This window comes from Platichthys flesus, chromosome 4 (genome assembly GCF_949316205.1).
Source record: "Platichthys flesus chromosome 4, fPlaFle2.1, whole genome shotgun sequence".
In the NCBI taxonomy this organism is placed as follows: Eukaryota; Metazoa; Chordata; class Actinopteri; order Pleuronectiformes; family Pleuronectidae; genus Platichthys; species Platichthys flesus.
In genome coordinates this window covers 8,965,681-8,979,874 of record NC_084948.1, presented here as the reverse complement: position 1 = coordinate 8,979,874, position 14,194 = coordinate 8,965,681, and the positions used below count along the sequence as shown (strand labels likewise).

At 40.3% G+C, this 14,194-nt stretch overlaps 1 protein-coding gene across 3 annotated transcripts in view; it reads left to right on the top strand.

Moving 5' to 3' along the window:
• Positions 1 to 3,857: 3,857 nt before the first annotated feature.
• The window catches only part of bcas3 (BCAS3 microtubule associated cell migration factor), a 293,175-nt gene continuing 282,838 nt past the window's right edge, over positions 3,858 to 14,194 (top strand). For all 3 annotated transcript variants that reach the window (XM_062386288.1, XM_062386287.1, XM_062386289.1), the window contains exons 1-5: positions 3,858 to 3,955; positions 5,835 to 5,928; positions 6,121 to 6,175; positions 7,073 to 7,148; positions 7,946 to 8,052. In XM_062386288.1, the coding sequence (XP_062242272.1) occupies positions 5,858 to 5,928; positions 6,121 to 6,175; positions 7,073 to 7,148; positions 7,946 to 8,052 (309 nt within the window). In that variant the 5' untranslated portion in view covers positions 3,858 to 3,955; positions 5,835 to 5,857. The remainder of the gene's footprint in view (positions 3,956 to 5,834; positions 5,929 to 6,120; positions 6,176 to 7,072; positions 7,149 to 7,945; positions 8,053 to 14,194) is intronic.

Here is a 14,194-nt window from a genome sequence, read left to right as displayed (position 1 = left end):
AACAAGGTTCTGCCCCTCATCCCACAGGGTTCCACACTGAACCAGGGAGGGCGAATCATACACAACCTGAACGTTGCCTGTGCTCATATGAACAAGACACACAGGATAAACAGTATAGGTTAACCTGAAATCAATAATTTGTGAAAGAATTTGCTTAAAAATCAAGAATTGTGGACAGAGCTGCATGTGTGAATGCATCAAATGCAGGCTCAGTGTGTCCTGAGATCTGATCACTCAGAGCACATCGGTGGTCAGGGACACATTTGGCCCCAGTCTTTTTACTTTGTGAATGTCTTGGGCCAACTATGAAGGGACTCCATCTCAGCGTCATCGTCTAAACCCCCATACAGTTTCACAAGGAATCAAAGTATTTCTAACGGTTTTTCTGCATGTTTTTCTCCATATGTCAATTCGGGTTGTTTTTTTTGCCGCTGCCACAAAATCATCAGGGACCCACATACATTGGTTTATATTTTTTTTCAAATTTGCGAAGTCAAGCTATTTTTAGTTGATCTATGCACAGCACATTGATTCACTCCAATCTCTCTCTCTATCTCTCTCTCTCTCACATACACACACACACACACACACAACCACAACCACAAACAAACACACACATACACAAACATTGTCAATGCACACATAGCAAGCCTGATGTAAACAATATTATCCTGTCTTTGCGAACACAAATTACATACATATAAACCTCTCTCATCCAGCCTCACTGATACGCCGAGCAAGTCTGTTGTGGATGACACTCTGCCATCATGCCTGTGTTCACTCAACCCTTCTCATCCATTCTAAATCTAGACGCTCAACATTCCCTGGCCTTGTTGTAAGTTTCCCCCAAGCTTTTTTTACCTATATTTGGTTTTTAATATATTTTTATGGTGGATCCTCTGCAGCACCGTCTGGGTAGATGGGTGAAGCTGAAAAAAAGAAATATAAACTGAACGTGTAAATATTGTGAAGCAGTATTTACACAATATAATTCAGCTTTATACAGCTTTGCTGTGAATCATATTTTTGTATGAGCTTGTCTCAATCCCGACCTTTTTTCAGAACAACAGTGAATCGGTCCTTTTCACAGCAGACACTTGGACATATAAATCAGAGGTGTTACTGCTGACGTTAATGATGCGTTTATAGCTGGTAAGCCATGACAGTCTGTGACAGTCAGCCAGCGAGCACAACACCACTGAAGCTGTGAAATCACTTTTCAGACTCATCAATGTAAAAGATCTCACAACGCCTCAGTTTACATTATGTAAATTTAAATTAATTAAATATAAAAACAGGAAAATATTTAATTTAAAATAAAAAAAAAACACAAAATCCCCCCCCTTTAATTTAATTTAATTTATTTTATATATAATTAAAAAAAATATATATTTAATTTTTTTATATTTCATTTTTCATCATCATCATCATGTCTCCTCGCTGGTTCAAGGGTAAATGATGCTGCTCTTAACAGGTGTTTGACCTACACAAGCCTGAAAAATCAGTCTCCTATATATATGTATATATATATGTCGCCTGTACCAGGAGCCACCCCTGTCACTGGTTATCTTGGCTCGCTGTCTGGCCGGTAACCAGATATCCGGACGGCTCCGTGAATAAAGAGGAGGAGATGTTTCTTTACTTGGAATGCGGCCACTTTATTTCTCAAATATACAGCAGGAGCAACACTCACATCTCCTCCAGGTAGTCTGTCACTTCTCGTTACACACACACTTTTAGCGTCTTTTCCCACAATACCCAGATGCACTACGTCACACACTACAAACTTTCCTTAAAGTTGCAGGCCATACCTGCGACACAACAGCTCTCGGTTCAATATACAGATGGCAAGAGAAAGCAGAGACACAGACTCAGCAACTACATCCGAGATCCGATGCACCTTATTATTATCTGAGGGATTTTTACACACTGTCTGATAAACATTCCGACAGTAAAGGCAAGGGGTAGTGATGGATAAGGTTTCTTTAACAAGTTAAATCTTTCATTCTCACTTTCCACCTTAAAACTATGAAATGAACTGAACTATGAACTGGTTCGGAATTTAAATGGTGAACTATGAACGTGAACTATTCATGTTTACTTGTATGAACTGAACTTTGAACTAGTTCATGAGAGGCGTGAACTTGCACAACACTGTACGTGGGACACTTGTAGGTACTTAAAATTATAGCAGAAATGTCTATAAATGTCCAGACCAATCAGAATGAGCCGGACACTTCGAGGCACTTATCATTGAGGCAAAAAGCCTTGAATTGTCCCACACTTGTGGATAGGGATGTAAAATACGTTGGACACTTGTAGGCACTTTACATTAAAGAAAAATGCCTAGAAATATCCCGACCAATTAGAATGAGCCGGACAGTTCTAGGCACTTATCATTAAGGCAAAATGCCTAGAAATGTCCCACTCTTGGTGTTAGGCAAGTACAATACGTGGGACACTTGTAGGTACTTAACTTTATAGCAAAATGTCTAGGAATGTCCCACACTTGTGGTTCGGATCATATATATATATATAAGATTGTATCTAAGCAACACAGGTGAATGACCCCAATTAGTTTGTGCTTTGAATGATTTCACTAAATGAACTGTGGTGAGCAAATCAAGCTGCATTGGAATCATCTATTCTGAGGAGACACTGCAGAGGTCAAGCTAATCTCATAAACTCTGGAAGGCTATGAGGTTGAAGCTAAGCTAGCTTTCGTCTTTAGCCTACATGGTTGAAGTAACACGAGGCTAACAAGATAAACAGGCTTTGTAATGTTTATCTGTCAATGCATCACAAATGAAAAGAAGATCAGATGACTGAATTACAGATATTTTTCTTAATGTAAGGCAGCCTGCAAAATGAATCGAATTCATGGCTTTGCTTAAATGCCTCAGGTAGACCAGATACTTTTAAGTAGGAATATTTTCCTTGCATGCAATCAATACACCATTCATGTTTAAATAACTCATGCTTTGGTTATTTTAACCACTTGAGATGGGTTGCATCAATTTGAAAGGTTTATGCAACCCATGAGCTTATTTTTGATGAACTATTATTGACATATTTAACATAAATTGTTTGAATACGAATTCCTTTACAGTCAACAAAAGGAAACATCTTATTTAATATTTTTATCGGCTGGTGTGTATGAGCCAACATCTGTTAAGAAGAAAAGAAAGTATAAATACTAAATTGTGAAGGCTAAACATACAACACATTATATTACGGCAGTACACAGGGCACACACATATATATTCCTTTACAATGTTTCCTGCTGCCTGAGCGTTAGAAGTTTCATCTTAATTGTTCTAACAGACCTTTTTTCACTTCAGCCATTTCAACATGCGCCTGTGAGTAAACCCACAGGGCTCAGCAATGACATCAATAAGGCCTGGGATCAGTGATACCTGCGTCTTCCTTTATTATTCCATGACAAAAAGGCTGTTGTAACAAACGCTTTGCCGGCGTTCAGTGATCTGACTCCATCACAGCCCCACTCAGCTTCAATCTGATCATCAGACTGTGGAAACACAGCAATACTCACTATGGTGACTTTAAATAAACTGTGGTTCCTTTAGTATTTGAGACTTTATGCCAAGTTACAAAACTACAAATCAAGATGTCGTGCACTGCACCACTGCTCCTCCATTAATCCACAGTGTCTGCAGACAAAGACTGGACCACACATCTCTGGGAACATGGGACCATATGGGACATCCAGGCTTTTATTTTTGTAAATTCTCCGTTTCTAATAGGAGACTGTCGATGGTCCCGCCCTCACTGTTGCTTGATTGGGTCAGCGAAAACCTTCCCGTGCTCCGATTGGCTCCAACCCCCTCACAGTTCCGCAAATCTCGCTTGTTTATGTTTTGACATCTTCTGGTGGAGAGCCAAGAAGCAGCACACAACTTCGAACCCGAGGAGACCGTCAGCGTCCACCGGCTCGGTTCGTAGCTCCAGACACAACAGCACCCCTCCCGAAACAGGACACCCGGGTCCTGGACCCCGAGGTTGCACTGCAGGGGAGTTAGATCAGCTAATGCTAGCTAGCCAAGTTAGCTGCTGGGTCCTCATCCACCTATGTAACTTTAGCATTAGCCTATAGCCTGTATTGTTGTGACAGTTGTCTGTGTGTCCGCCGGTGGCTGGTGCTCAATCTAAATGAATGAATGTCCCCACCCGAGGCTGAGACAGTCATTGTGCTCAGTGGGGTTTTGCGAGAGAAACTCATAACGATGGGGATGCTGTTAACTGGATGCCCCATTGTGGTCTTGTGTTGTTGTTGCTCAGCCTGATGGTTGCTCATACACACACACACACACACACACACACACACACACACACACACACACACACATACACACACATACACACACACTGATAACAGACCTATCCATCACGTAGACTCCAAAGAAACAGCTTACAGGCTGGTTTCTCCACGTGTTGTAGAGCATCAACACCCTCCGTCATTGGTCAGGAACAGTGGTTACTTCTGGCAGGTTCCGTTATGGTTGAATGTAGGACAGGGGGAATCCATGTGTACATGTGTGTGGAATAGTTGGTTGAGGATTTGCTAGTTTGCCTAAACCGTCTGCTACCACCCATTCACATCGGTTTTACTACAGGGAAGTTATCATGGTTATGTTAGTCTCTGCATTCTGATGGCACATGTCTGCATATCCTTGACTTCATGCATCCATCCAGTATCCACTCATCACAGTGGCAGCAGTCCCATCCTGCTGCTCTGCATCCATCGGTGCTCAGGGGCCAGAGATGCAGTAGAATTCCTCCAGCACGTTCAGGGTCTTCTACAGCAGCTCTCGGACACAGAGGCGTCAGTGGGAGACATTGCAGTCAGATGCTGTCTTCTTTTGCTGATAAGAGGCCGCTGGGTGTTGTCTTCTTTTATCTGAGCGCCCCTGAGGCTGATCTCACACACACACACTGAAGGAAGCTTGTTTCACTCACTCTCATTGACACTTTTTTGTTTTGGGGACAGACATGTAAGGAGAAGCCTTTTGGAACACTCACACACTGACTAGCTGAACTGAACGTTTGACTGTCAGGAACATTTACCTCACTGTAACAGTACAGTGACACGTCTGCAAGAGTCCAGCTGTTGCACCAATAGAATTGTTGTCTGTTCCGAAACAGTGTGTTAATCGTTCTGGTTGATGATTGGTTGTTGAGGAGATGCTTGGATGTGCGCTGGCTGTTTGTTTAACAGTGACAGTAGGATCTGGACTGGACTGCATGATGCACACTATCAACACAGCTCAGACCAATGCAATTGAAATACCACTCGAATAAATCCTCCTTTAAGAAGGTTCCAGTTTTCAGTCCACTGATGGCTATGTTACCCTCATGGCCATTTTAAAAGCTGTAGATTGTGTTGATTAAGATGACTAGTGACTATGAATATTGGATAATCAAATTGATATGAAGAGAATTATGAAGAGCTGATTCAACTCTGTGCTAATTAGTGAAGATGATGTTATTGATAACGTGCTATTTCAGCATTCTGTTCCACCACCATTCTCTGTGTATACTGGTAACATTTTGTACAAACTTCACAAATTTTGAAACTGCTTTATTATTGAATGATATTCTAAACTGTAAAGGTTTTTCATTTAATGACCTGGTTTCCGTAAGTACAATGCAAGACCCCATTGACACCTGGTACATGTTTATTTGGATAAGGATGCATGCTTTATGTAAAGGCATGCTGCTGAAAAATAGAGTGCATGTTAGTGTGATCGCAACGTGATTTTATATTTAGTGTCTGTGCCGCTATCGTGTTAAAATATCATGTTGTATATTTTCAGGATAAAAACCGACAGGAGAGAAGATGGCGTCCGACTCCCCGCGCAGACCGAGCCGCTGTGCTGGAGGGGTTCTGGTGCGAGCACAAGCTGCCACGTAAGAACAGCATTTGATATTTTAGATTTAAAGGAGCGTCACTCCTTTAAATGTTCCCCTTGTGCAAGTCATTAACACTGCAGCATGACTCTAAATTTGTTTTGAACAGTTGTGGAGATATTCAGAGCTTGATATACTGTTATGTGGATAACTGCCTTATCATAAGTGATGACAAGCTTTTTCTTGTCACAGGGAGCAGTCTTACATGGAAAGCGTGGTGACCTTCCTGCAGGATGTCGTCCCCCAGGTATTTGATTCTTCCAGGAGTTCACCCACAACATCTGCAAGTCGTATCACATCACCCTACAACATGACTGATTTTCATGAGTCCATTATGTCTTGATCATGGGATGAGACAGACGAATCGAGACGGCTCCAGAAAGAGTTATACTGGCCGTAGTATTCCATAGTTGTTTTTACTGATATCTGACAGTGCAACAACACAAAATCCTTTTCTATCACTGTAAAACTGCAGTATATGTCAACATACAGGACACTGGACAAACTGCAGTATATGGTATGGTATTGGGCTACAGCTGTACTGTTGAGGTAAAGCAGCTCTGAACTGCGATGCATACAAATATATCTTAACAAAATGCTTTTGACCTGAAAAGAGCAGATTATTTGTAGTTTACGCAGGGATACAGGAATAGACTTTGTAACTCTTATTTGGCAACTCACTGTTTTTTAAAGAAAATCAAACAGTTGTTTACTGTAAAGGGTTAAGGTCGGGTCAAGTAAGTTTTACATCTTAACAAATTAAATTCTATAAGACACTAAAGAATGGAGGATAAAATAAAGCACAAAAGTTTCATGAAAGTTTGGAATTCAGTCTAAAAACTTAAACATGATAGATAACATTAAAAAGTAAAAAGAAACTACATTAAAGATGTCAGGTCTCAAACATACAAAAACAAAGGTGTGTAAAATGTAGAAAATGATAATATGTGGTATAATACACACTTTGCTGTCAGCATGTTGTCTGCCCGTAGCCTCTCTTTACCTTTATTCTTCTACAAATATCCTTATCCTTAATATATTTACTTAAATTAGTTTAGGATTTGGGATTTTTTTTAAATTTCGCATGAATGTTGAACATTGTTGTTGTTTATGGTTGCCTGCTCTCTTTTCTGTGTTTCTACAGGCATATACTGGTTCTCCACTCACTGATGATAAAGAGAAGATAATATGGGTTCGCTTTGAGAAAGCTGACTTCAACGGTAAGTCTTTCCCTTCAGTGTATCCGTTGCACAGATGCCAATGCTTCACACTTGTAGACCCTTTCGTCTTTGAATTATTCAGTTGAGATCTTCAGTGAAAAACAATGATTGATTTCTATCTATAACTCTATATCTATACTATATGGGTAAATAACTAGTTAGATTGTTAGAGAGAACCCCACCGCCACTGTTTAAGTTGCTATGTTATCTTCTCAGTCTGGATTCTGGTGTTTGGTCGCTGATTTAAAATCTACTGGACTCTCAGGAACTTATAATTTTTATAATTAAGTTTTTTTGGAATAACTTTATGATGCTTTTAAATATGGTTGTGATCAGGCTAGGTGATGATCACTTTGACTACAATTTTGATACTTAATGCACTACACCAAAAGTTATTGGAATAATACTGGATTTGTTTTTACCTCCACCCCGGAGGTTATGTTTCCACCCCAGTTCATGTGTTTGTTGATTGATTAAGGTGACAGTTGGGTCTCGGCGGACGTATTCACTCTACTGAGTGAAATTCTGGTTATTAAAAGTGGAATTACATTTGGATCCGGAATCACAAAAGCTCATGACCCTAAATGCTAAAGAATACAGGATGAAAGTAAAGGAAAAAGTGAAGATGATTGATCAAAGTAAAAAAAAGACTCTAAAGTAAATATGTATTATTGTGACTTTGTTCTTGGGTTTATCTCAGTGAAAACATTACACTGCACCTGATGTAATTCACGTGTTGTAATTTTCAGCACATCCTCTCAATAAACAGTGTTATGTCTTCCTCTCTGTTTTCCCAGACACTGCTTGCAACCCAGAGTTCATGGAGATGCACAGTGGAACTACTGACCCTCCCCTCTGCCTCATGATTGGCTACACGGATGGGATGCAGGTCTGGGGCGTATCTGTAAGTCACTAGCTAATGGACCTGTCAAAATTGTACCTCCATCTCACACCATGCTCCTTTTATCATCATAGGGACAGAACAGATTTACACCAAAACCAAGTGACTTGTGTAATATTTTCTTATAAGTGTCATGGACATCACCTAAAAGGCTGATGCAAAAATCAACACCAAAAATAACTATTGTTTTTGATATATTGACCCAAAAGTATTCAGGTAAAGTCTGTAATTAAAGGGATGATTTCCTGTGTAACTTGAAATATACATCACACATTTTTTGTCGTGAAAACAAAACTCTCTAATTAGACATCGATCGATTTGTTTATGCGGTAGACTCTGTGAACTGAAATGTAATCAAGCTATAAGGCTCATCGTGTCACTTGACATGTTTCAAATTGATTGTTATGGTGTTATGCAAATATTGATTCCATGCAGAGTTCAAAAGCCAAACACCCTATGACACTGGAACGTGTCAGGACATGTCTAATGCTGTAAAGCATCAGTGTACCTGAAGATTAATAATGAGTAAACAACAACAAGAAATAACACAGTCAATGTATCTGTGTATTGTGCAGCTTTGCTGTTTCTATTGTCAGTTTGCTGCAGATACATTAATACTTTGCTGAGCGACAACAATTCAGCAACAGTCACACATCAACTGCTCCAGCACTGTCACAATTAGTGGAAAATTAAATTTGGTTATTACTTCCGAAAAAATACCGTCTAGGTTCGAAGCATTCACATCTTATTTATTTCATCATCAACATGTTTTTAGATAGTTTGAGTGTTATTCACTCTCTGTGGCTGAGATCTCTTGATATCACCTCATGCTTGTAGCTGGATTCTTTGCTTGTTTCAGCTTGACCTATATTTTATTGTCAATCAATGAAAGTGACGTCTTGAAACTCCTTTGTGGCACATAGGAGTGTTGCATTTTGTTTTTACCACATTGAATATTGTTTTAATTCCTGGTTACAATTGCGTCATTAATTGCTGACAAATATATAACAAGTACCTTATCTGTTCTTCCCTACCATTATATAGTATTTCAGGTTAGCTATATTCAAAGTAGCATGTTAAGAGTATCTGCTCATAAATTATTATTATTGGTGTTCAAGTATACACTTAGCAGAAGACTTCTTAAATACATCTTATGTACATCCATACAATTTGAAACAAGGTACCAAAAACTGAAATATGTATATTATACACTTCAGTATTCAATGATAATATTCAATGGTAATTCATAACAATTGTTTTGTATATATAGTTCCTTGAACTAACCCTGATATTTTTAATCATAATCATTTAGTAACGGGTGTCTCGATTTCATGTGGCATAATTCTCCGCAGTTTTAACTGCACTCATTTTATTGTCCACTAGATGGCAGCATTGACCATGTTTTTGACAGTAGCACTTCATCCTCCAACCGCCGCAGTAACACAGGTCCTCAGATCCTTCTCCACAGCTCTCTGAACCAAGGTGGTGGAGACAATAAGAAGATGGACAAATAAACATACAGAGCACGAGTTGTGTTTGGTTGATGTTGTTAGTGAGGTGTGGCTGAGAGTTTAAGTTTGTGCAGCCACTCAAAAAGTTAATTTTAGAATCGAGCAGAATGGAAATGTAAACAGTTAGATACAAGTTCACATGGAGTGCTGTTCTTTTAAATGTAGTTGAGTAAAATTACAACTGCAAAGCTGTTAGTTTAGCTTCCTGGTCGAATCTTTCTTCCTCTCCCTCCTAAACTGATCCAGTCTAATACAACGTCCTAAAATATTTGCTCCATTACTATAATGACAGTATTTGGGTAATAGCCACGAGTCATTAGGGTAATAATAGAATATTTAGAAATAATAGCAGTATAAAAAAATAATGAATGATCTATATTGAATAAGAGCAAAGGAGACGGGTCACAGACAAAATCAAAGTCCGGTGTAACACCCCTGATTACATCACTGGAAACTACCACACAGTTGAGAAGAAGTGTGTGTATCTCAGTTCATTTATCAAGTTTAAGGGCTATTGAATTTTATTGCATGGTTTTGACAGTGTGACTGCTGCTTGTAAACAAACTGCTTGTGAATTAATCCGTATTCTATGCCGAACATACTGTGTTGTTCCAGTTTCAGCCCTTTCGTGATGTGATGTGAAATATGGCCACAAGATGGAGACCTTTCGATCATCTGGGAAAGTAAAATCAGGGGGATTTGGGTTTAGGTGATCTGTTATTTACAGATCAGATGTAGACCACAGAGAGAGAGTCCTATATTGAATTAACTTATTTATCTCTAGTTACTCTATAACATATGTGTTGCAACATATTTGGGTTACCTCTTTTTAACAAGTTGCATGTTGAAATCCGTTTTTCTGTTAAAACATATTCTCATTATGGCCCTCACCTCAGAACTTGCACCAAGTAGCCTGGGCAATATGTCTCATTTAGGAAATTCACTTCTATAAAGTCACTCTTGGAAAATCATTAGAAGACTTCATGTGCTCTGTGACTTAACAAATTACCCACAACCCTGCGAAGCCCTGGCTCACTTGAGTATCACCTTTCATGTAGGGGGCTGTCACCGAAACACGCAAACTTCACATACATCCTGTGAGATCTAAACACGCTAAAGTCCTTAATCAGCCTCTTTGTAAACATCCACGGGCCGCGGGACACAATCTGACTTTACCCATGAACGCACACATCGGCCGCTGTGATGTGGCAACTCCTCTGCCGCTGGAGGATTTTCTGTTGCAGTTATTATAGTGGAGCAGAGGATTACAGCTGTCCCACACCCAGTAAAATATACTGGGAGCGTGGTGAGGCTGCTCTGCCCGACACCACTTCTGATTCACACAGCTCGCCCCAGCCTCTTATCACATGCCCTCCCTCCCCGTTGTGTTCTCTCAGTTTTGAACGTTTACGGGACGTTTCTGGGCTGTGTTTTATTTTTCGCAGGGTTTTAAGTAAGCACTGAAGGTGCCTCGGTTTCTGGCTCTTGAGTGGCCGTGAAGTGTTTGTGACAGTTGCTAAGCCGACACCCTCTGTAATGGCCCAGCAGAGTCTGAGCATACACGTGTACACACGCTTTCACACACTTGTGAGATGGGGACTCCTGACTGGTCATATGGACGCTGACAGAGGTGTTTAGGCGATGAAGATCACTGTCGCCTCACACTGGAGAGGTGTCGCCCACCACAGCCTGATAAGAGGCAGACTGTCGTGGACTAATTGTCTGTCTGCCTACGTGTTGAGATGAAATGACCTGCTGGGAAGAAAGGTGTCTGCAGCAAGTGTCTGTGTTAATGCATGTCCTGATTACAAACATGCTTCAGGTCTCTAGTTCGGATTTAGGCCTGAGAGAGAATTTAAATATGTGGCATAAAAACAGAATACATTCTCTGTAATGAGCTGTGCACATTTTGTTTGGCTATAATATGTTAGACTAACAAAAGGTATAAGTGATCTTTTTCCAATTCAAAGCACACAAAAAAACCTTCTAAAAATAATTGTCGGGAAAAGTGTAGCTCTGTACTGTTTCCTTATTTCTTAGGAGCCTACAGAAAAAAATCCAACATTTAGACAGAGACATATAAATCAAAACTCCAAAGCTGCACAGGATATATTTAACCGTGACCTTGTGTTTTTTTCTGTGGGATAAATTCTTTTCTAATTCCTTTGGTTGGTTAAAAGGATTAAAGTGTTTGATATCTGCGGTAAACTTCAAGCAGGGGCCTGAAAATGATTTTAATCTAAGGAACAAACTACTGAAAAATTATAATTGAAATTTCAAACAAACCTTCTGAGGGAAACTGCGGAAAACATAATCACATGTATTGCAAATAAAGTTAATGACCAAAATGAACACTAAACACTTTTGGTCTCAAAGCGCTGCAATTTAGACTGTTTTCACTTTGACTCGTTTTAAAAGCTGTGCAGCCAGTTAACTATTCAATAAGCAGTGTGGACGTGATGCACTTCACACTGCTTATTCCTCTGTGTCTACATCGCAAGCATGTTCATGTGGAAGCCTCACCTAAAAAAACAGTGACTACCGGTTTGCTCTGCCTCAGTCCAGGCCCATGCACTCTGAGTTTTAACATTGCATGTTATGAAATCCTACAAACAGGCACCTTTTAGTGTATGATCCCTAAAGCACCTGCTCCCTCCAAACCTCCAATATGTCCAGCACTGTGGTAGTGAGCGTACTCACTTGTGAATATGGCCCGAATATCACTTCACAGCTTATGACATTACATTTGAGAGATTAAAGCAGACGAGCAGACACTGTGATTTCACAAAAGCATCCGAGCCACAAATGAAATGAATATAATGAATAACAGTATTCAGGGGGAAAACAACTTTGAAAAAGCAATTTGGCATATTGCGTACACAAGGCCTCTAATGTAATGGTGGCAGCGTCGTGGATGGCAGTGGATGTCACACAGAGCCATGTAAGACGAGGATGAGCAGCGGGGTAATGCACAATAACCCGACGCATTAACCTCCGGCCCTCCCATCGTCTCATTTTAATCCAGCAAATTCCATTATTCCCCTCGCAGGTCCATTTGCCTGTATAGGAATCTTCCCCTGCTGCCAACCTCGTTTTATTCCTGCTATCAGCGCTCGTGTAACCTGCTGGAGTCTCCAGTGTTAATCTACCACTGCTAGGTCTTAAGCACTTTGAATAAAAACGCAGCTCCAAATCCGCCACTTTGAAAAGGCTACTAATTGCACAAAAGAGCGATCATCCCCTCAGATGGGCTTAAGGACTTAAAACAAACAGATTAAATCACTAGTAAAGTGATAATGCAGGTTTCAGTGTAATTTAACGCATAAAAGAATAGAAAAGTGGGGCATTCTGCGCTTAGAACAACGTGCCATTACACATGCTGAGAGCCGTGCAGGCCATTGACCTAATATACCAGCATCACATAGGAACACAGCTGAGGCACACACACACACACACACACACACACACACACACACACACACACACACACACACACACACAGGCATCCATTAAGTGCTTTACACTGCGGTTGTAAGTCTGCTGTAATAGACCAGAAATGCAGCAAACTTAAAAATCCTCTCTAATAGGACATCCTCTAATGTTTATCCGTAAATGTAATTTCAAGCCGGTACAAATGTGCTGGAATGCACTTGTTTGATCGTTGACGCTGGTTGATGAACAGAAGTTTTAGCAGTTAAACAACCAAAAATACGTGGTTTATGGATGGATGGATGGATGGATGAATGGAGGCCGATGTATTTTTCTCTTATTCATTTTGGCTACAGGTTTGGAGGGGCTGACTTGTTAACCCTTACTAATTTACTATTTGCTCACCTTAACCCAAACCTTATGACAAGTCTACTCCTTTCATCATTCACGTTATGAAGTCCCCATAATTTGACTCTTAAAACAGTTATAGATTGTCCCAACATGAGTAATAGGCACTATACCACACACCACACACACACATTGTGGTAGGTCACTTTTTGGACCTTTTGGAGACTCGCATTCATTTCCTGAAGACTTACCGTAACCATGTCTGAAATTTGTCCCTCAAGGAGGCTTACGACAGTAACACACACTTTGCAATATCTCAAAACTCAAAGCTCAAAACTTGTTGAGCTTCCAGTCAGGGATTTTTTCTTTATTATTTTGTGATTACACGATTAAAACTCAAGACAGTCTTTGGAGTTTCAGAAGTGTTTCTTGTGCGTACAGTCAGACTGGGACAGAGACATCATAGGGCTCTTTCCCACTTGGCATTAACCCGTATCCCCAACCCTTCCTTGTTGGCTCCATCACAGTAAGTGTAGGAAGCTCGTTTCCAGCGCGATGCCGCCGGGTCTTTTCTTCTGTCCTCAGTAGATTTTACTCGGTGGTTTGGCTGAAACTTAAACCGCCAGACCGCCCTTGTTCCCCATCCTCCGCCTCTGCCTACCCTTGTCTCCGTCTGTATGACGAGTCGATTCCACACAGTTGGAATAGATTATATTTCTTACAGTGTGAACAAATGATTATTTGTCCTTGTGCTTTGTTGTTTTGCAGAGACCTCCCTAGACATGTATCCTTCATGGATATTTCACACATTATTCTCCCCATTATGGAGACTACAATGAACACTTGTCCCAAGGTAT